The sequence below is a fragment of the Ranitomeya imitator genome, chromosome 9, assembly GCF_032444005.1.
Source record: "Ranitomeya imitator isolate aRanImi1 chromosome 9, aRanImi1.pri, whole genome shotgun sequence".
Taxonomy (NCBI): Eukaryota; Metazoa; Chordata; class Amphibia; order Anura; family Dendrobatidae; genus Ranitomeya; species Ranitomeya imitator.
Window position 1 is genome coordinate 41,041,547 of NC_091290.1, and position 23,387 is coordinate 41,064,933.

The following is a 23,387-nucleotide window of genomic DNA, read 5'->3' on the forward strand; positions in this document are numbered from 1 at the left end:
CAAACTTCCTAATCTGATTACTCGGAATCTTCACCTGATTCTCTAATAGTTCGGGGGAGTTTTATCCGTCCAATTCTTCAGTCTTGAAGGTTTTCGTTGACCTCTAGACCTAAAACAGTGTTCTTGTAGCTGCTATTAGTATCTTCAAGACCAGTACTGTATCCATAAAGGAGCCCTGGAGAATACTATTGACCCCCTAAAAAACATAGGGTGGAAATGATTGGAGTCTAGTTTTGATCTTTTCCTTCACCTACAGTAATATAGATTTTTTTATATTTCATGGTTGAGCACATGGTGACATCAATGTTTCCTGTGGAGGATACTCTACCTTTATAAAGTACAAAAGAATACCCCCCCCCAAAAAATGGACACTTGAGCTTAAAAATAACACTTTATTGAAAAAACTAGGGGATAAAAATACAACAATAAGAATAGAAGTAAAAAAGACACAATGAAAAAAGAGAGGCAACACTAGTGCCACGCACGGATACTGTAGCCAGATAGTACAGAAATACAAATACAGTTAGGTCCATATATATTTGGACAGAGACAACATTTTTCTAATTTTGGTTACAGACATTACCACAATGAATTTTAAACAAAACAATTCAGATGCAGTTGAAGATCAGACTTTCAGCTTTCATTTGAGGGTATCTACATTAACATTGGATGAAGGGTTTAGGAGTTTCAGCTCCTTAACATGTGTCACCCTGTTTTTAAAGGGACCAAAAGTAATTGGACAATTGAATCCAAAGCTATTTTATGGAATGGTGTGGACAATCCTTTCATTATGTCATTCTCAATTAAGCAGATAAAAGGCCTGAAGTTGATTTGAGGTGTGGTGCTTGCATTTGGAAGGTTTTGCTGTGAAGTAAACATGCGATCAAAGGAGCTCTCCATGCAGGTGAAACAAGCCATCCTTAAGCTGCGAAAACAGAAAAAACCCATCCGAGAAATTGCTACAATATTAGGTGTGTCAAAATCTACAGTTTGGTACATCCTGAGAAAGAAAGAAAGAAAGCACTGGTGAACTCATCAATGCAAAAAGACCTGGGCGCCTACAGAAGACAACAGTGGTGGATGATCGCAGACTAATCTCCATGGTGAAGAGAAACCCCTTCACAACAGCCAACCAAGTGACCAACACTCTCCAGGAGGTCGGCGTATCAATATCCAAATCTACCATAAAAAGAAGACTGCATGAAAGTAAATACAGAGGGGTCACTGCACGGTGCAGCCACTCATAAGCATCAAGAATAAAAAGGCTAGACTGGACTTTGCTAAAAAACATCTAAAAAAGCCAGCACAGTTCTGGAAGAACATTCTTTGGACAGATGAAACCAAGATCAACCTCTACCAGAATGATGAAAAGAGAAAAGTATGGCGAAGGCGTGGTACAGCTCATGATCCAAAGCATACCACATCATCTGTAAAACATGGCGGAGGCAGTGTGATGGCGCGGGCATGCATGGCTGCCAGTGGCGCTGGGTCACTAGTGTTTATTGATGATGTGACACAGGACAGAAGCAGCCGAATGAATTCTGAGTTATTCAGAGACATACTGTGTGCTCAGATCCAGCCAAATGCAGCCAAACTGATTGGTCGTCGTATCATACTACAGATGGACAATGACCCAAAACATAAAGCCAAAGCAACCCAGGAGTTTATTAAAGCAAAGAAGTGGAATATTCTTGAATGTCCAAGTCAGTCATCTGATCTCCACCCAATTGAGCATGCATTTCACTTGTTAAAGACTAAACTTCAGACAGAAAGGCCCACAAACAAACAGCAACTGAAAACCACCGCAGTGAAGGCCTGGCAGAGCATCAAAAAGGAGGAAACACAGCGTCTGGTGATGTCCATGAGTCCAAGACTTCAGGCAGTCATTGCCAAGAAAGGGTTTTCAACCAAGTACTAAAAATGAACATTTTATTTAAAATTATTAAATCTGTCCAATTACTTTTGGTCCCTTTAAAAACAGGGTGGCACATGTTAAGGAGCTGAAACTCCTAAACCCTTCATCCAATTTTAATGTGGATACCCTCAAATGAAAGCTGAAAGTCTGAACTTCAACTGCATCTGAATTGTTTTGTTTAAAACTCATTGTGGTAAAGTCTATAACCAAAATTAGAAAAATGTTGTCTCTGTCCAAATATATATGGACCTAACTGTATATAAAAATCAATACCAAACTATCTATGGGAGCGAATCATAAATATAGCATATGAGTAATATATTTATACATATAAATAGCGCCCCCCGAGGAAGCAACAGATGTGAAATGCATATATATATGGCGTGGTTAAATACTCAAGAAATGGAAGACTGTTCTATAATTAAATACTTATACATAGCGGTAACCACACCAATAGACAAGCTCCAAGGTAATATCCGGATGTAGGAAAGTTCAGGGGTAGAGGAGCATATATACAAATATGATAAAGTGCTTAATGCAATCCTGACATCAAAAGATACCCAATATGACTCGTTAGTAGTAGTGCATAGCCACAAAGGTCCTGGGTTCAGGGGTAGAGGAGCATATATACAAATATAATAAAGTGCTTAATGCAATCCTAACATCAAAAGATACCCAATATGACTCGTTAGTGGTAGTGCATAGCCACAAAGGTCCTGGGAAGTCCCATATATTAATATGTAGATACACTCAGGGCTGCACATGCATGGTAATATAGAAGGATAGGAGATATGGGAGAAACAAATAAGGAGGCGAACCAACCTGCTGCCGTGCGTGGAAAGAGGGGCCCCGACGCGCGTTTCGCATCTGTTGCTTCCTCGGGGGGCGCTATTTATATGTATAAATATATTACTCATATGCTATATTTATGATTCGCTCCCATAGATAGTTTGGTATTGATTTTTATATATTTGTATTTCTGTACTATCTGGCTACAGTATCCGTGCGTGGCACTAGTGTTGCCTCTCTTTTTCATTGTGTCTTTTTTACTTCTATTCTTATTGTTGTATTTTTATCCCCTAGTTTTTTCAATAAAGTGTTATTTTTAAGCTCAAGTGTTCATTTTTTGGGGGGTATTCTATAGTTATATTATGGCGGAGCATTTATTTTGGCTGCCCTCTTTGTTGGTTTATTTTATAAAGTACAGTGGTGGGATGGCACAGAAGTAAGCGCAGACCGACACAGTTTCAATGGTGCAAAACATAAATTTTGAAGGGGTTTTCGAGTATTATTTTTTTTTACTATGGGCCTAAAAACTAATAGGCAGGTAGTTGCTACCAGATTCAAATACATTCTTGTTCTACAAGGCGCCGGCTCAGAGCAGTCACTGACCGCTCCTGCGGACGATTCAGCTGCTCCACATCAAGAGCAGATCATCTTCTTCCTGGCTACTCTGTCGATGTTTTGTGACTGCTGACGTCAGGCTGGTTATCAGCTGGCTCCCCGCAGTTAGGTGGCAGGGAGCTGGCTGTTAATCAGCATGACATCGGCATTCACACCCCATCAACAGAGCAGAAGAGAAGCTTCCTTGTTGAAGTGACATCAGCGGAAGACACTGAATCGTCAGCAGGAGCAATCTGTGACCTCTCTGTGCCGGCAGAGATCGACGCCGGCCACAACAATAAAATAATAAATAAAATAATAAAATACAATAAATAATAATAATAATAAAATAATAATAAAAAATAGTCCCAAATAACCCCTTTAAATTTCCCTTACAGAGGGACTGTTTTTATGGATATATTAGAATCAGCTATTGGACTTAAGCCTCATTCAGACTTTTGCTTTTTTTTCATGTACAAGAAAAACGAATCAAGTTTCATCAGTGACTTTGATCAGAGTTTGAGCAGAGTCTTCAGAGTTTGGTCCAAGTATTTTACCAGTTTTTCTCAGATGAGAAAAATAAAGTTTCTCCACTTTCTTTTATGTATCATTTATCAAAAAATGGGCAACACACAGATGGCGTCCGGGTGCGGTCCGATGTTTCAGGGATCCAGAGTCTTGCATTGCCGGTCTTACACTCGGACCAATATTGGACCTATCTCTGCGATTTTGCATGCACCAAAAATTCGTGCCCTATAGACTATCATAGGTACGAGTTCTATCCATGAAAATCATGGATGGAACTCGTGCATGAAAAACGGACGTCTGAATGAACCTCTACAAGGGGAAGCCTAATTAATTTTAACTAGTTTATCCCTGCATTTCTCTTGTTGGCCTAACATAGTCCACTTGGCCTAGGTAATGGTGAAAGTGGACACCCCTACATTATCACACTTCTCAGATTAACCCCTTCCCGACCCATGACGCCACGTAGGCGTCATGAAAGTCGGTGCCAATCTGACCCATGACGCCTATGTGGCGTCATGGAAAGATCGCGTCCCTGCAGATCGGGTGAAAGGGTTAACTCCCATTTCACCCGATCTGCAGGGACAGTGGGAGTGGTAGTTTAGCCCAGGGGGGGTGGCTTCACCCCCTCGTGGCTACGATCGCTCTGATTGGCTGTTGAAAGTGAAACTGCCAATCAGAGCGATTTGTAATATTTCACCTATTATAACGGGTGAAATATTACAATCCAGCCATGGCCGATGCTGAAATATCATCGGCCATGGCTGGAAATACTAATGTGCCCCCACCCCACCGATCGCCCCCCCCAGCCCCCTGATCTGGCCGGTACACTGCTCCGGCTCCCCTCCGTCCAGTGCTCCGCTCCCCCCCGTGCTCTTGTCCGCTCCCCCCGTGCTTCAATCACCCCCCCGTGCTCCAATCACCCCCCCTGCACTCCGATCCACCCCCCCCCCCCCCCCGGTGCTCCGTTCCACCCTCCCGTGCTCCATTCCAGCCCCCCCGTGCTCCGTTCCACGCCCCCCCGTGCTCCGTTCCACCCCTCCCGCGCTCCAATTCCCCCCCCCCCCGTGATTCCCCCCCCACCCCATCATACTTACCGATCCAGCCGGGGTCCCGTCCGTCTTCTCCCTGGGCGCCGCCATCTTCCAAAATGGCCGGCAGATTCGTTCCAAAGTGCATTTTGATCACTGAGATAGATTATATCTCAGTGATCAAAATAAAAAAAATAATAAATGACCCCCCCCCTTTGTCACCCTCATAGGTAGGGACAATAAAAAAATAAAGAAATTTTTTTTTTCCACTAATGTTAGAATAGGGTTAGGGGTAGGTGTAGGGTTAGGGGTAGGGTTAGGGGTAGGGCTAGGGGTAGGGTTTCGGTATGTGCACACGTATTCTGGTCCTCTGCGGATTTTTCCGCTGCGGATTTGATAAATGCGCACTGCTAAACCGCTGCGGATTTATGGCGGATTTACCGCGGTTTTTCTGCGCATTTCACTGCGGTTTTACAACTGCGATTTTCTATTGGAGCAGTTGTAAAACCGCTGCGGAATCCGCACAAAGAAGTGACATGCTGCGGAATGTAAACCGCTGCGTTTCTGTGCAGTTTTTCCGCAGCATGGGCACAGCGATTTTTGTTTCCCGTAGGTTTACATTGAACTGTAAACTCATGGGAAACTGCTGCGGATCCGCAGCGTTTTCCGCAGCGTGTGCACATACCTTTAGAATTAGGCTATGTGCACACGGTGCGGATTTGGCTGCGGATTGGCCGCTGCGGATTCGCAGCAGTGTTCCATCAGGTTTACAGTACCATGTAAACATATGAAAAACCAAATCCGCTGTGCCCATGGTGCGGAAAGTACCGCGCGGAAACGCTGCGTTGTATTTTCTGCAGCATGTCAATTCTTTGTGCGGATTCCGCAGCGTTTTACACCTGTTCCTCAATAGGAATCCGCAGGTGAAATCCGCACAAAAAACACTGGAAATCCGCAGAAAATCCGCAGGTAAAACACAGTGCCTTTTACCCGCCGATTTTTCAAAAATGGTGCGGAAATATCTCACACGAATCCGCAACGTGGGCACATAGCCTTAGGGTTAGCGTTGGAATTAGGGTTGTGGTTAGGGTTGTGATTAGGGTTATGGCTACAGTTGGGATTAGGGTTAGGGGTGTGTTGGGGTTAGTGTTGGAGTTAGAATTGAGGGGTTACCACTGTTTAGGCACATCAGGGGTCTCCAAACGCAACATGGCGCCACCATTGATTCCAGTCAATCTCGTATTCAAAAAGTCAAATGGTGCTCCCTCACTTCCGAGCCCTGACGTGTGCCCAAACAGTGGTTTACCCCCACATATGGGGTACCAGCATACTCAGGACAAACTGCGCAACAATTCCTGGGGTCCAATTTCTCCTGTTACGCTTGTGAATCAAAAAAAATGCTTGCTAAAACATAATTTTTGAGGAAAGAAAAATGATTTTTTATTTTCACGGCTCTGCGTTGTAAACGTCTGTGAAGCACTTGGGGGTTCAAAGTGCTCACCACATATCTAGATAAGTTCCTTGGGGGGTCTAGTTTCTAAAATGGGGTCACTTGTGGGGGTTTCTACTGTTTAGGCACACCAGGGGCTCTGCAAACGCAACGTGACACCCGCAGACCATTCCATCAAAGTCTGCATTTCAAAAGTCACTACTTCCCTTCTGAGCCCCGACGTGTGCCCAAACAGTGGTTTACCCCCACTCATGGGGTGTCAGCGTACTCAGGAGAAACTGGACAACAACTTTTGGGGTCCAATTTCTCCTGTAACCCTTGGGAAAATAAAAAATTCTGGGCTAAATAATTATTTTTGAGGAAAGAAAACTTATTTATTATTTTCACGGCTCTGCATTATAAACTTCTATGAAGCACTTGGGGGTTCAAAGTGCTCACCACACATCTAGATAAGTTCCTTTCGGGGTCTAGTTTCCAAAATGCGGTCACTTGTGGGGGGTTTCTACTGTTAAGCCACATCAGGGGCTCTGCAAACGCAACGTGACGCCCACAGAGCATTCCATCAAAGTCTGCATTTCAAAACGTCACTACTTCACTTCCGAGCCTCGGCATGTGCCCAAACAGTGGTTTACCCCCACATATGGGGTATCAGCGTACTCAGGAGAAACTGGACAACAACTTTTGGGGTCCAATTTCTTCTGTAACCCTTGGGAAAATAAAAAATTCTGGGCTAAATAATTATTTTTGAGGAAAGAAAACGTATTTATTATTTTCACGGCTCTGCATTATAAACTTCTATGAAGTACTTGGGGGTTCAAAGTGCTCACCACACATCTAGATAAGTTCCTTTGGGGGTCTAGTTTCCAAAATGGGGTCACTTGTGGGGGGTTTCTACTGTTAAGCCACATCAGGGGCTCTGCAAACGCAATGTGACGCCCACAGAGCATTCCATCAAAGTCTGCATTTCAAAACGTCACTACTTCACTTCCGAGCCCCGGCATGTGCCCAAACAGTGATTTACCCCCACATATGGGGTATCAGCGTACTCAGGAGAAACTGGACAACAACTTTTGGGGTCAAATTTCTCCTGTTACCCTTGGGAAAATAAAAAATTGCAGGCTAAAAGATCATTTTTGAGAAAATATTTTTTTTTTTTTATTTTCATGGCTCTGCGTTATAAACTTCTGTGAAGCACTTGGGGGTTCAAAGTCCTCACCACACATCTAGATTAGTTCCTTTGGGGGTCTAGTTTCCAAAATTGTGTCATTTCTGGGGGATCTCCAATGTTTAGGCACACAGGGGCTCTCCAAACGTGACATGGTGTCCGCTAATGATTGGAGCTAATTTTCCATTTAAAAAGCCAAATGGCGTGCCATCCCTTCCGAGCCCTGCCGTGCGCCCAAACAGTGGTTTACCCCCACATATGGGGTATCAGCGTACTCAGGACAAACTGGGCAACAATATTTGGGGTCCAATTTCTCCTATTATCCTTGGCAAAATAGGAAATTACAGGCTAAAAAATCATTTTTGAGGAAAGAAAAATTATTTTTTATTTTCATGGCTCTGCGTTATAAACTTCTGTGAAGCACCTGGGGGTTTAAAGTGCTCAATATGCATCTAGATAAGTTCCTTGGGGGGGTCTAGTTTCCAAAATGGGGTCACTTGTGGGGGAGCTCCAATGTTTAGGCACACAGGGGCTCTCCAAACGCGACATGGTGTCCGCTAACAATTGGAGCTAATTTTCCATTCAAAAAGTCAAATGGCGCGCCTTCCCTTCCGAGCCCTGCCGAGTGCCCAAACAGTAGTTTACCCCCACATATGAGGTATCGACGTACTCGGGAGAAATTGCCCAACAAATTTTATGATCCATTTTATCCTACTGCCCATGTGAAAATGAAAAAATTGAGGCGAAAATAATTTTTTTGTGAAAAAAAAGTACTTTTTCATTTTTACAGATCAATTTGTGAAGCACCTGAGGGTTTAAAGTGCTCACTAGGCATCTAAATAAGTTCCTTGGGGGGTCTAGTTTCCAAAATGGGGTCACTTGTGGGGGAGCGCCAATGTTTAGGCACACAGGAGCTATCCAAACGCGACATGGTGTCCGCTAACGATGGAAATAATTTTTCATTCAAAAAGTCAAATGGCGCTCCTTCCCTTCTGAGCCTTACCATGTGCCCAAACAGTGGTTTACCCCCACATGTGAGGTATTGGTGTACTCAGGAGAAATTGCCCAACACATTTTAGGATCCATTTTATCCTGTTGCCCATGTGAAAATGAAAAAATTGAGGCTAAAAGGGCTCTCCAAACGTGACATGGTGTCCGCTAAAGAGTGGAGCCAATTTTTGATTCAAAAAGTCAAATGGCGCTCCTTCCCTTCCAAGCCCTGCCGTGCGCCCAAACAGTGGTTTACCCCCACATATGAGGTATCAGCGTACTCAGGACAAATTGGACAACAACTTTCGTGGTTCAGTTTCTCCTTTTACCATTGGGGAAAAAAAAAATTGTTGCTAAAAGATAATTTTTGTGACTAAAAAGTTAAATGTTCATTTTTTCCTTCCATGTTGCTTCTGCTGCTGTGAAGCACCTGAAGGGTTAATAAACTTCTTGAATGTGGTTTTGAGTACCTTGAGGGGTGCAGTTTTTAGAATGGTGTCACTTTTGGGTATTTTCAGCCATATAGACCCCTCAAACTGACTTCAAATGTGAGGTGGTCCCTAAAAAAAATGGTTTTGTAAATTTTGTTGTAAAAATGACAAATCGCTGGTCAAATTTTAACCCTTATAACTTCCTAACAAAAAAAAATTTTGTTTCCAAAATTGTGCTGATGTAAAGTAAACATGTGGGAAATGTTATTTATTAACTATTTTGTGTCACATATCTCTCTGGTTTAACAGAATAAAAATTCAAAATGTGAAAATTGCGAAATTTTCAAAATTTTCGCCAAATTTCCGTTTTTATCACAAATAAACGCAGAATTTATTGACCTAAATTTACCACTAACATGAAGCCCAATATGTCACGAAAAAACAATCTCAGAACCGCTAGGATCCGTTGAAGCGTTCCTGAGTTATTACCTCATAAAGGGACACTGGTCAGAATTGCAAAAAACGGCAAGGTCTTTAAGGTCAAAATAGGCTGGGTCATGAAGGGGTTAAAATACTCCGAATACGAGCTGGTGAGATTCTCTCCGGGGTCTGACACTTCTTGCCATATTAATTCCTGTTTTCATTCTCCCAGGTAATTTCAAAGCAAGTGAAAGAGGTCACATCCTCAAGAAGTTCAGTCCTATAGAAAATGCATGCCTTGTGGCCCTTATGGAAGATGTGCTCCGGCCGTATGTTCCCACCTACTATGGACTGGTGGAGAGAGATGAGCAGACTTATATCAAGATGGAAGATCTGCTCATGGGCCTTGAGGGACCCAGCATCATGGACTGCAAGATTGGAATTCGGTAGAATTTATTATTATTATTCATCTTGACTTTTTTCTTTACTGTACACAAGGTCGCTCTATAGAAATGCCTGGGAAATGTACTGTAGATAGATTTAGCTTGTAAGCTACATACCTAAATCATACTCCTACACAGTGTCCACATAATACTGTCATAGGATTAAAATCATACCAGAATGAACAGCCCATATAATACCACCATACAATGCTCAAACATGTTTGTCTGGTATTCTGATCTTTACTGCTCAACCAAGGATTTGTCTTGACTCTTGACCATCCATTTGCCTAGCCCTTTTGCCATGATCTGCTACATTCTCGGAATATTGATCTCGGACCTTTTTCTGACTATGCCTCCGTCTCACACCTCTGTCTGTGACATACGTTCCTGGCTTTTGACCTCGAACCTCTTGACTACTCAGCCTCGTGGCTTATACATGAGTAGTGACTAGCGTCACCCATACTCTCAGCTTTCGTCTAGGGATCCTGTCTTCATCTCCTCCACTAGAATTAGTTGTCTAAATTTCCACCCACTAAAGCCAATCCAGCCTCTTTGAGTAATTTTTATTTCCGATCCTGACTGTTTTATTGACTAGCATTGGTGGGAATAGTTAAAGGGGTCTGTCAGCAGGAAATGATTGCTCATACCAAGCCGTGGTGCACATTTGACATGGCCGAGCAGTTCAGAGCATCACCACCTTGTACTGACTGTCAATCAAGGATAGAGAAAGATGGGGAACAAGTAGGTGGGATAGGGCACTGAACTGCTCAGCTACACCAAGTAGTGATGGGTTGTTCGCCCCCCTGTGAACGAGGAGAGCCGGCAACCCAGTGACCGCTTCTTGTAGTCTCTGAATGGCTTTCACTGGTGGTAAGCATAACTGTGTTCAGATGCCAACGAAATTGAAAGCCCACCCTAAGAAATGTTCCGTTAATGGTTAGCTATAGATGGGCAGATTTTTTACCTCATCGGACCATGTTGATTTTATTGGCAAAAAGCCAGACTGCCCATCACTAATACCAAGAGTGCACAGAGCACCAGTGCTTGGTTTGAACAGTCATTTTCTGCAGACAGACTCCCTTTAAAGTCTGGGATATAACTAATGTTAATGTCTCTTTCGGACTTGTTTCAGGACATATCTAGAAGAGGAGTTGGCCAAGGCACTTCTGAAGCCAACCCCGCGGAAAGACATGTATAATAAAATGGTGACGCTGGACCCTGAAGCTCCCACACCAGAAGAACGTAAGCAGCAAGCAGTCACAAAACCTCGGTACATGCAGTGGAGGGAGAGCGTGAGCTCCACGGCGCTGCTGGGATTCCGCATCGAGGGTGTCACGGTGAGTCACGGTTACAGTATAATACACAATGGCTTCCGGGAACCTGGGCAACCCACAGAAGAAGAATCGGAATACCACGGTGTAGAAGAAAACAATAGAAACCCTAATGGCTCTTGACCTTCCAGATGACAGTACTTTCTATCTTACTTAAAAAAACAACAATGCCATTTCCTGCTGTGTCATTCTTGCACAATAGTACTTACAACTTACGATTTACGACTATAGTTCAGGTATGAAAAAAGTTTTCTGTAAAGTACTGCATGAACAAAACTTCTCTGAAGTTTCTGGCCAGTGTCATGGGGACTGGACTGTATGAGAGTAGGATAAATAAAAAAAAAAAAGAAAAGAAAAAGAAAAAAAAGGTTTCTTGCGAAACTGCCAATTTTTTCCTTTGGCTGTGGTCTGGTATTGCAGTAGTCAAATTTAGGCCAGATTGGGACAAGTGTACGCAAAATCGTCCATTTTACATCCAGAAATAAAATAAAAAAATTTCCATCCGTATTGTCATCTACAGTGCCTACAAGTAGTATTCAACCCCCTGCAGATTTAGCAGGTTTACACATTTGGAATTAACTTGGCATTGTGACATTTGGACTGTAGATCAGCCTGGAAGTGTGAAATGCACTGCAACAAAAAAGAATGTTATTTCTTTGTTTATTTTTTTTTTTAAATTGTGAAAAGTCTTTTCAGAGGGTCATTTATTATTCAACCCCTCAACCCACCAGAATTCTGTTTGGTTCCCCTAAAGTATTAAGAAGTAGTTCAGGCACAAAGAACAATGAGCTTCACATGATTGGATTAATTATCTCTTTTTCCAGCCTTTTCTGACTATTTAAGACCCTCCCCAAACTTGTGAACAGCACTCATACATGGTCAACATGGGAAAGACAAAGGAGCATTCCAAGGCCATCAGAGACAAGATCGTGGAGGGCCACGAGGCTGGCAAGGGGTACAAAACCCTTTCCAAGGAGTTGGGCCTACCTGTCTCCACTGTTGGGAGCATCATCCGGAAGTGGAAGGCTTATGGAACTACTGTTAGCCTTCCACGGCCTGGACAGCCTTTGAAAGTTTCCTCCCGTGCCGAGGCCAGGCTTGTCCGAAGAGTCAAGGCTAACCCAAGGACAACAAGGAAGGAGATCCGGGAAGATCCCATGGCAGTGGGGACATTGGTTTCAGTCAATACCATAAGTAGCGTACTCCACCGCAATGGTCTCCGTTCCAGACAAAGCCCGTAAGGTACCTTTACTTTCAAAGCGTCATGTCAAGGCTCGTCTACAGTTTGCTCATGATCACTTGGAGGACTCTGAAACTGACTGGTTCAAGGTTCTCTGGTCTGATGAGACCAAGATCGAGACCTTTGGTGCCAACCACACACGTGACGTCTGGAGACTGGATGGCACTGCATACGACCCCAAGAATACCATCCCTACAGTCAAGCATGGTGGTGGCAGCATCATGCTGTGGGCCTGTTTCTCAGCCAAGGGGCCTGGCCATCTGGTCTGCATCTATGGGAAGATGGATAGCACGGCCTACCTGGAGATTTTGGCCAAGAACCTCCGCTCCTCCATCAAGGATCTTAAGATGGGTCGTCATTTCATCTTCCAACAAGACAACGACCCAAAGCACACAGCCAAGAAAACCAAGGCCTGGTTCAAGAGGCAAAAAATCAAGGTGTTGCAGTGGCCTAGTCAGTCTCCTGACCTTAATCCAATTGAAAACTTGTGGAAGGAGCTCAAGATTAAAGTCCACATGAGACACCCAAAGAACCTAGATAACTTGGAGAAGATCTGCAAGGAGGAGTGGGCAAAAATAACTCCAGAGACCTGTGCCGGCCTGATCAGGTCTTATAAAAGACGATTATTAGCTGTAATTGCAAATAAAGGTTATTCCACAAAATATTAAACCTAGGGGTTGAATAATAATTGACCCACACTTTTATGTTTAAAATTTATAAAAATTTAACTGAGCAACAAAACTTTTTGGTTTGTAAGATTTATGCATCTGTTAATAAATCCTGCTCTTGTTTGAAGTTTGAAGGCTCTAACTTATTTGCATCTTATTAAACCTGCTAAATCTGCAGGGGGTTGAATACTACTTGTAGGAACTGTATATGTAATCCGTGTCTCTTATTTTTTACATGAGTGTGAGGGTCTCACATACAGTATTGTTCGGATTATAAGACAGAGAGGCAGCAGCAGAGCAGCGGGTCACAGGAGGCAGGAGTCGGCTGCTGCAGCAGCTAACTGCTAAAGAGAAATTAATATTTACTGCTCTCCACGCCCATTGGAGTAGAGAGCAGTGAATATTCATTCCCTTTAGTATCAGGCATATGTGATTGCCCGGCCACTGCAGCAAGCCAGCGACTGAGGTTTCTGTGCCCGCTAATAAAGATCAATGAATATTCACTGCATCCATGCCCATAGTCCTGGCGGGGAGAGCAGTGAGTACTCCGGGAGCTGTTCTCTGCTTGTAAGCAGCGCATGATATTACTGCCATGTGCTGCTTACAAGCATAAATCTGCTGCTGACATCAGAATAGAACACTGAGGGACCGCAGGGAAGGTAAGTAGGATGTTTTTTTTTTTTTATGTTTTTCTGATGGGGGGCCATGCACACCAGGATAGGTATGAAGGGGCCCTGTATACAAGGATGGGGATGGGTGCCATGCATGCCAGGATAGGGATGAGGAGCCATGCATACAAGGATACAGATGACGGCCATGCATACCAAGATGGGGATGAGGGAGACGTGCAGACCAGGATAGGGACGAGGGGACCATGCATACCAGGGTATGGATGAGGGAACCATGCATACCAGGATGGGGATGAGTGGGCCATGCAGACCAGAATGGGGATGAGGGAGACGTGCAGACCAGAATGGGGATGAGGGAGACGTGCAGACCAGGATGGGGATGAGGGAGACGTGCAGACCAGGATGGGGATGGGGGAGACGTCCAGACCAGGATGGGGATGGGGGAGACGTCCAGACCAGGCTGGGGATGGGGGAGACGTCCAGACCAGGATGGGGATAAAGGAGACGTGCAGACCAGGATGGGGATGAGGGGACCGTGCAGACCTGGATGGGGTTGAGTGGGCCATGCATACCAGGGCCATGCATATCAGGCTTATACTTGAGTCAATACGTTTTCCATGGAAAAATTTGGTGCCTCGGCTTATATTTGGGTCGGCTTATACTTGAGTATACAGCTCTGGCAAAAATGAAGAGACCACTGCAAAATGTTCAGTTTGTCTGCTTTTTCTCTTTATAGGTATATTTGTGAGTAATATGTAAATACTGTACTTCATTTATTCTATAAACTACTGACAACATGTCTCCGAAGTTCCAAGCAATAAATTTTGTATTTTTTTTCTGAAAAAGAAAAATGGTCAAAATTAAAAAACAAAACAAAACAGTGCTTTCAGACCTCAAATAATAGAGAAAACAAATTCATAATCATTTAGAAACAACAATACTAATGTTTTAACTCAGGAAGAGTTCAGAAATCAATATTTTGTGGAATACCCATGATTTTTAATCACAGCTTTCATGCGTCTTGGCATGCTTTGCACCAGTCTTCCCCACGGCTTCCGGCGCAAAAATGTAAGCAGCTCTTCTTTGTTTGATGGCTTGTGACTATCCATCATCCTCTTGATTACATTCCAGAGGTTTTCAGTGTGGTTCAGGGCTGGAGATTGGGCTGCCCATAACAGGGTTTTGATGTGGTGATCTCTTAATTTTTGACAGAGCTGTATACGGTAATTGTAATGGATCCATGAAAAAAGCATGACTGAGGCTAGTTTCACACTTGCGTTGGGCAGAGCTGCGGAGAGCTGCGTAGTTCCTCTGTTAAGCCCCGCCCACTGCCACGCCTCTTCCATTCAGCCCCGCCTATGTCGGCATGTGTCCTGCGTATTTATCTTTAACACTGGGTACGCCCGGCCATGCGAATCTATGCGGATGCCTCCGCATGCGTTGTTTTGACGCTGCGTCAGCCGCAACAAAATTATTATTATTATTATTATTTATTATTATAGCGCCATTTATTCCATGGCGCTTTACATGTGAGGAGGGGTATACATAATAAAACAAGTACAATAATCTTGAAAAATACAAGTCACAACTGGTACAGGAGGAGAGAGGACCCTGCCCGCGAGGGCTCACAATCTACAAGGGATGGGTGAGGATACAGTAGGCGAGGGTAGAGCTGGCCGTGCAGCGGTTTGGTCAATCGGTGGTTACTGCAGGTTGTAGGCTTGTCGGAAGAGGTGGGTCTTCAGGTTCTTTTTGAAGGTTTCGATGGTAGGCGAGAGTCTGATATGTTGTGGTAGAGCATTCCAGAGTAGGGGGGATGCACGAGAGAAATCTTGTATGCGATTGTGGGAAGAGGAGATAATAGGGGAGTAGAGAAGGAGATCTTGTGAGGATCGGAGGTTGCGTGCAGTAAAGTACCGGGAGACGAGGTCACAGATGTATGGAGGAGACAGGTTGTGGATGGCTTTATATGTCATGGTTAGGCTTTTGTACTGGAGTCTCTGGGTGATGGGGAGCCAGTGCAGGGATTGACAGAGGGGAGAGGCCGGGGAATAGCGGGGGGACAGGTGGATTAGTCGGGCAGCAGAGTTTAGAATAGATTGGAGGGGTGCAAGAGTGTTAGAGGGGAGGCCACAGAGCAGGAGGTTACAGTAGTCAAGGCGAGAGATGATGAGGGCATGGACTAGGGTTTTTGCAGATTCTTGGTTTAGGAATGTGCGGATCCGTGAAATATTTTTGAGTTGGAGGCGGCAGGAAGTGGAAAGGGTTTGGATATGTGGTTTAAAGGAGAGATCAGTGTCAAGGATTACCCCAAGACAGCGGGCTTGTGGGACTGGGGAGAGTGGGCAGCCGTTTACTGTAATGGATAGGTTCGTTGGGGAGATCGCGTGAGATGGGGGAAAGATGATGAATTCTGTTTTGTCCATGTTAAGTTTTAGAAATCTAGTGGAGAAGAAGGATGAAATAGCAGACAGACATTGAGGGATTCTGGTTAGTAGGGAGGTGATATCTGGTCCAGAGATGTAGATCTGTGTGTCGTCAGCATAGAGATGATACTGAAAGCCGTGAGATTCTATGAGCTGTCCCAGGCCAAAGGTGTAGATGGAGAAGAGCAGGGGTCCTAGAACTGAACCTTGCGGGACTCCGACAGATAGGGGGCGAGGTGAGGAGGTGGTGTGTGAGTGGGAGACGCTGAATGTACGGTCAGTTAGGTAGGATGAGATCCAGGATAGGGCCAATTCTGTGATGCCAAGGGATGAGAGGGTCTGCAGCAGCAGGGAATGGTCCACTGTGTCAAAGGCAGAGGACAGGTCCAGGAGGAGGAGGACAGAGTAGTGTCGCTTGCTCTTGGCGGTTAATAGGTCATTGGTGACCTTAGTTAGGGCAGTTTCATGTTGCGTTCGACGCGGCGTCAAAACGACTCATGCAGAGGCATCCGCATACATTCGTATGGCCGGCGTACCCAGTGTTAAAGATAAATACGCAGGACGCATGCCGACATAGGCGGGGCTGAATGGAAGAAGTGTGGAAGTGGGCGGGGCTTAACGGAGGAACTACGCAGCTCTCCGCAGCTCAGCCTAACGCAAGTGTAAACCTAGCCTTACGGATAGTAATCTGCATGTGATCTGTTTTTGCGCATCAGTTGACTTATAATGGGCGAGTCTGATCCGAAATACAGTTCACACGAGCGCTGCTGCGATTTTCTTACACTCAGACCATTTGTTCATGTGTAAAAACATTTGTGAACTACAACATTATTTATTCTGCTTACTTATATAGCTCCATCACATTCCGCAGCGCTTTACAGACATTATCATCGCTGTTCCCATTGGGGCTCACAATCTATATTCACTGTCAGTCTTTGGAGTGTGGGAAGAAATTGGAGGAAACCCACACAAACATGGGGAGAACATACAAACTCCTTGCAGATGTTGTCCTTGGTGGGATTCTTCAGTCCCTGGTGGGACCCTACAGTGCTAACCACTGAGCCACATTGACTTGCATTGGTCAGCGTTCTCTGTTTGCTATCGGCACCTATCCGGTCTTTTGATACGTTGGTCTGAGCGATCTCATACTTGAATAAGGTGATGTTTTTGTAAGAAAATAGACCATTTCTTTGTGCGCTCATACGTCCTCCTAACGCTCCATGCCATTTCTTCTTCTAGGTTGAAGCTGGGCCCGTTAAGAAAAACTTCAAAAAAATGAAGAGTAAAGATAAGATAATGGAAACATTTGTTCTTTTCACCAAGGGACGGAAAGACATCCTGGTATGATCTGACGACTTCTGTGCTGCTACTATTCACGTTATGTCCGGAGGGATCCCCGGGCTTTCGCATGCATCACGGTTTCCTGTTCTGCAGACCTCGCTGCTTGTCAGATGTGTAAGCAGCCGTGGCTTTTTAGCTGCGTCACGGTGCAGCCCGTTCTCCCCTGTGGACCTCCCGCTGCCTCCATTATCTGCTGACACTTCTGGGCCATTGTAGTATTGTGCCTGCAGCCGTTCTTCTAGAGACCTGATAGACGTCGCTTCATACTAGAGTATGTAGGGAATGTAACCAGACTTGTCTCCAGAAGGTGTGCACCATAACGGAGGCGTCACTTCGGTCAAACCCCAGCGCAATCGTCCTTTGTTGTCCACCTCCTAGAGCAGTGTTCCCCAACTGCGGTCCTCAAGAGCCACCAACAGGTCATGTTTTCAGGATTTCCTTAGTATTGCACAGGTGATAATTGCATCACCTGGACAGGCAATAATTCAATGACCTGTGCAATGCTAAGGAAATCCTGAAAACATGACCTGTTGGTGGCTCTTGAGGACCGCAGTTGGGGAACACTGTTCTAGAGGAATGACACTGGCATATAGTATGTACACCAGCAAAAGAATAAAGCATCATTATCGGTATCTAAAGCCAACCGTAGAGTAGACGAGCGGGCAGAACAGGGGAGCGGGCGAGAATAGTAGACTTGGACGTGCAGCAGTGGCACCTTGTGTTGTAACACGGGATATACTTGATCTTTATTTCAGGCTGCTTACTTGGACCGGTTGGAGAACATGCAGGCCGCCCTCCAAAACTCTGAGTTCTTCCGCCTTCATGAGGTTAGTAATGGTGGCTTCTAGGAGCAGTAACCAGGAGGTTAAATGCTGGGGAAAAGGAAGTCTGAGCAATTTTGTAAACCTAAATACCATGCAAAACATTCACTTCATTTGTGGAATATTTGGGGAGACTTCAAACAAAATGACTTCGAGGATAAGTGCTGAAATGCACTCCTGACGAGACATGACTGCTTATTTCTTTTTTTTATTACAAAAAGAATTTGAACAGTTATAGTTGGATATTTTGAAACCTGCGCCGATCGCTGCCACAGTGCACGCCGCTAGTTATGTATAGCAGTGTATTGTTCTGTCAACTTTCTCAAGAGTGTAGGCCCCTCGTTGCTTCATCTCACCCATCTGTCTAACTCAGTGGTCCCCAACTCCAGGCCTCGAGGGCCGCCAACAGTGCAGGTGTTCAGGATTTCCTTAGTATTGCACAGGGGTTGGAATACCCCTGTGCAATACTAAGGAAATCCTGAAAACCTGCACTGTTGGCTGCCCTCGAGGCCTGGAGTTGGGGACCACTGGTCTAACTCCTTAGATGTTGGCATTTAGGGAGTTAAACTGCAATAATAGGAGCGATAGCGGCAGGCTGGTGTCAGCTGTATGATACAGCCGGCACTTGTGGTCTATGCAGCGGGTTCAGCTCCTGAAGCTGCCTTATAGACTGTGCGGACGTGTGGGGTAAGTGTATGACGTATAAAGCCAAGGGGTAAACATTTCAGCAAGTAAAATATAGCAGATTGGTTTGGGGTGCCAGGCGTTGAACCCCCATCGATTTGATAATGATGACCTATCCCATGGGAACGTCCATCAATGTATTATGAACGGAGAACCCCTTTAACTCCTTCCTGTCCTCTACTGTACATGTACAGGTGATGGATGTGTTGTACACCTGCCTCTAGGCTAGCTCTGTTTGCTACTGTCAATCGCAGATGGCGCCATTTATGCGGTTAGATCCTGGTGACACGTTTTCATAGATTCCCCCATGACACAATTGTGGGGAGCAGATGGGTTACCATGAAAGACGGAGGCCTGCAAAAACAAGAGAATTAGATTTTCTTCACCATTTCACTTTTCTTCCCAGTTTCATAGTACAATATATTGTGAAGTGAATGATGTCAGAAAACTACAACTTATTCTGCAAAAAAAACCAAAACCAAAGCAGGCCCTCATGGCTTTTGGCAGAAGGAGGATGAAATATTGGAAAGCGGAAAAATGAAAATTGGAGCTGTTAGGTAGGGGTTAAAAACTAAATACCCCTCAAAATCAACAGGAACAATTCCAACATTAAAAGATTTAACCGCTTCTCCAGGAATCCTGCCAATTTTAATACACCCAAAGGTATTTTTCAAGACTCCTGCCAGCATAAAAGGATTTATATGGCTTCTCCCCTCCCCCCCACACACATTTTGCAATGAATTTCAGTTTGTTATGCATGTTCAAATCCTATTAACATCGGTGAGGAAGAAAGTTCTAAAAAAAAAAAAATATATTAGATCAAAAGAATCAAGATTCCTGCAAGGAAATGAAGGATGAGTAAAGGCGCTGCGTTTAAAGGGAACCTGTCACATTAGCATGCAGATCACAGCTCAGACTGCACGCTCATAGAGCAGCAGAGGCGGAATGGATTAATATAGTTGTCTTTTTTTTGTTTGTTTTTTTGTTGGGGGGTGTATTAATTTGTGACTATCCATGCTCCGGAGTCCAATGGGTGGTTATAGTCACTGACTGACTGCCATCTCCATGTGTACATTTATATAATGAACGCGGTCACTCATTGATAAGACTGCCCCCCTGGTGGAAGTCTCAGGTGGCTTTACGGTATACATGCACACAAGAGTTTCCGCTCCAAAAAAAAAAATCAGCAAAAAAGACAACATTTTTTAAGGAGTTGAGTTTCAAGCAGGATTTGGAGACTTTCCTTCCATTCAGTTTCTGCTCCAAAAAAACTTCTTAAAAAACAACAACGCTCCATATATATGCACCTACTCTTCGTGTATGTGCACACAGCACCATCTAGATGCCGATGTAGTATTACCCAGGTGTAACGGTTCAGGACAATGCCGGCGGTCATTTTCTGGAGGCGGTTTCGCCATCCTTCTTGTGGTGGTAAAGCTTTTACTGTACACCATGTGCAGAGAGTTGGCCAAGGATTGTGCACAGCAGTGTTGTGTTGATTGCTGTGCATTCTTCTTATTTTACAAGGGCGCTTTTTCGGGTGTATTTGTGTGCACATAACTTTATAACGTTTGGGAGGAGTACATTTTTCCACTTGCCTTCATGGGGTATATGTTGGATGGATCCATTGACTTTCTGCCCGGATTGTTACATTGTACCAGTTGACATAATGACATTGATCGTCTGTATTGTTTTCCTCGCAGGTGATTGGCAGCTCACTACTGTTTGTGCACGACAGACGCGGCTTCTCTAATGTATGGATGATAGATTTTGGTAAAACGACTCCAGCACCATCGCACCTTACTATCCGACACGACGTACCCTGGGAGCAAGGAACCCATGAAGATGGCTACCTGCTAGGACTAAAGAATCTTATTGCCACTCTCCGAGATACCATGCGAATGGTAGAAGAGACCGAAGAAAAGGCATCGGAGTGTTTAGTGCAGGAAGAAGAGAAAGACGCAGTTAGTGAAAAGTCTTTACTGAAAAGGGAGATGGAGGGAAATACTACAAACGGGGAAAACAAGGAGCTTTAAGTGAGACAGTAGGACATGCCTACACCCGGGTAACACAGACCTATAAATTCATGTACGGATTTTCTTCACTAATTACTAGAACAACAGATCCAGTCGCTGATGGGTGGAATTTGGGGGACTGCGCTGAACCCATATGAATGTTGCTCATGTTGAAGCAGAATCGGTGAAGTTGGAGATAATAAACTATGGACCAACGGACAGTAGGAAAGAGTTGATCTTCTATGAAGATCAGAGGCCACTGGAAAACCCAAGCACAGAAACACTGACCGGCTGCTCCTTGTGGTTCCCTACACCATTAAAGACCCTGGTCCTTGACTGATAGGCCGTAGCAGAATGGGGCGGCCATACTGGCACAATGCGGACTGAAGGGTGCAGGGACTGAGGTCCCCCTGTAGCGGGTGGGCAGAACAATCTTTATACTATATAGTGTTCATTTTCATTCCATTATATGGCAAAAAAAAAACTGTTCTTCCATTAATATTGATGCGATTTGTGAAAGCCAGTAAATACGTATTATAATATTGTGCAGAGCGATAAGAGACTTGTGTGCGGACTCTGAACAATATCACCGTGTGCGAGAACCATTTGTTTCATTCATCTTACATATGCCACTTTCTAAATAAAAGTGTATCCACCGACCGCCGTCATAACCTGCAGAACAAAAAAAAAATAGCCCTGACAATTGCGTTACCTTCTTTACAGGTCACTGTATCTTTACACTTTTTTTATTTATATATTTATATTATTTATATGTATTTGGCCTCACAATCAGAAGAAAGCATTAAAGGGAAAAGATGTAAAAAGCCACATTCAGGATGACGGAGGCCGCAGAGTCCCTTCGTGAGACAGTCTTGCATTGTGCACCATTTATCTCCAGTTACGTGGGTCAGTAAAATCAAAAGTTTTTTTTGTTGCTTGGAAAAGTTAATGCACAGCTTGGGTCCGGAGAGCATGGGTCCACGTTTCAAGGCCACCGTTGCAATTAAAAGTGCTTAACGTAATTTACCTATTACAGTCGCTCCACGATTTGCAGAATTGCGCAGAGGAAGGTGGTGGATACACGAGTTGATAAGAGGAGAATACCGGAGCGGAGAGGTTAACAGAAGGCTTATGGGCAATAATCAAGTACTGTACGGAGTGGCTTTAAGTGTGGTCATGCAGTGACGTTAACAGCTCGACAACGCAGACCCAGCAGACTCCAGAAGTCTTCACATATTGCAGCTTTCCTTTGGCACTTCACGGGCAGAGAGGTTTTCGGGTCAGTCCTGCCCCTCGTCTGCCTTCCACTTTAGGGAGTCCTCTTTGTGGGCGTCAGGTCTGATCTGATTTCTCATTCCTCCTAAAAGGTTTGATGTGGCTTCCGTGGCCACTATGAATGGCTTCACTACGGTGGGTGGGATCTGTCGCAGGACTCCGCCAACGGCGCCAGTCAGACCCTTTTGTTCGTGGCCACGGGATGCTACGTCCCGTATGGTTTGAGCTGTATCAATTACACCCTGTGCAGGGAAGGAGAACAGTGTTACCGCCGCTCCTGATCGCTGCACGTACCCAACGTGTAACTGGCTTAGGAGAAGCACTCACCTCCCGGACAGTGTCGTAGGCCTTGGCCACCCCCTCCCGCAGATCTGCAGGCTGCTGCCCTCTCCTTAGTCTGCGTGGCTGTCGAACATCAAGTGAGCAGCGTGAAACCGGTGGTGTTGGGGACAGAATGTCATACACGGTCTCTGCCGTCGCCTAAAATTAGGAAGAGAAATAATATGCAGTGCACATCTTAAAGGGAATCTGTATTTGCTACCCCATCAGTGAGCAGCATAATGTAGGGGTAGAGACCCTGACTCTAGTGATGGGTCACTTATTTTTCTGGGTGCTTAAAAACTGTTTTCTCCCCTGGCTCTCTGAATGCTGAGCCCTGTATAACTCCACCCACACCACTGATTGGCAGCTTTCTGCAGAAAGCGGCCATTCAGTCGTGGGGGTGGGGTCGGACTACCTGGAAGCAAGTTTACTAGTCCTCTAGTGATAATCACCTGCTGAAACCCAAGAAGAAATCAAAACAAGCATAAACCCTATAGTAAGTGCCATACTACATGTAAATAACATAGGGTGCTTAGCAGTGATGAGTGAACGCGCTGGGATAAGGTGTTATCTGAGCATGCTCGGGTCCTAACATAGTGTCTTCGGTGTGCTCGAATAATATGGTTGAGACCCTGTGACTGCATGTTTAATGACTGTTCAACAGCCGCAACACATGCAGGGATTACCTAACAAACAAGCAATCCCCGCACGTGTTGTGACTGTCGAATAGCTACGAGACATGCCGCCACGGGGACTCAAAGATATTTTTCGATCACACACCGAAGACACTCTGCTAGGACCCGAGCATGCTCAGATAACACCTTATCCCAGCACGTTCACTCATCACTACTGCTTAGTTACCACTATTTTGATCAAAAAGCCA

At 44.7% G+C, this 23,387-nt stretch overlaps 2 protein-coding genes across 9 annotated transcripts in view; one reads left to right on the plus strand and one right to left on the minus strand.

The window, feature by feature from the left end:
• Positions 1-21,568, plus strand: part of LOC138648861 (inositol-trisphosphate 3-kinase B-like) — a 227,394-nt gene extending 205,826 nt beyond the window's left edge. For all 8 annotated transcript variants that reach the window (XM_069738819.1, XM_069738817.1, XM_069738820.1 and 5 more), the window contains 5 exons: positions 9,543-9,756; positions 10,886-11,090; positions 17,287-17,388; positions 18,144-18,215; positions 20,597-21,568. In XM_069738819.1, coding sequence (XP_069594920.1) covers positions 9,543-9,756; positions 10,886-11,090; positions 17,287-17,388; positions 18,144-18,215; positions 20,597-20,929 — 926 coding nt within the window. In that variant the 3' untranslated portion in view covers positions 20,930-21,568. The remainder of the gene's footprint in view (positions 1-9,542; positions 9,757-10,885; positions 11,091-17,286; positions 17,389-18,143; positions 18,216-20,596) is intronic.
• A 48-nt stretch (positions 21,569-21,616) lies between these two features.
• Positions 21,617-23,387, minus strand: part of ATG2A (autophagy related 2A) — a 173,575-nt gene continuing 171,804 nt past the window's right edge. Inside the window, exons 41-42 of the mRNA XM_069738813.1 lie at positions 22,511-22,663; positions 21,617-22,425 (exon numbers count right to left, since the gene is read on the minus strand). Of these exons, the coding sequence (XP_069594914.1) occupies positions 22,189-22,425; positions 22,511-22,663 (390 nt within the window). The 3' untranslated portion in view covers positions 21,617-22,188. The remainder of the gene's footprint in view (positions 22,426-22,510; positions 22,664-23,387) is intronic.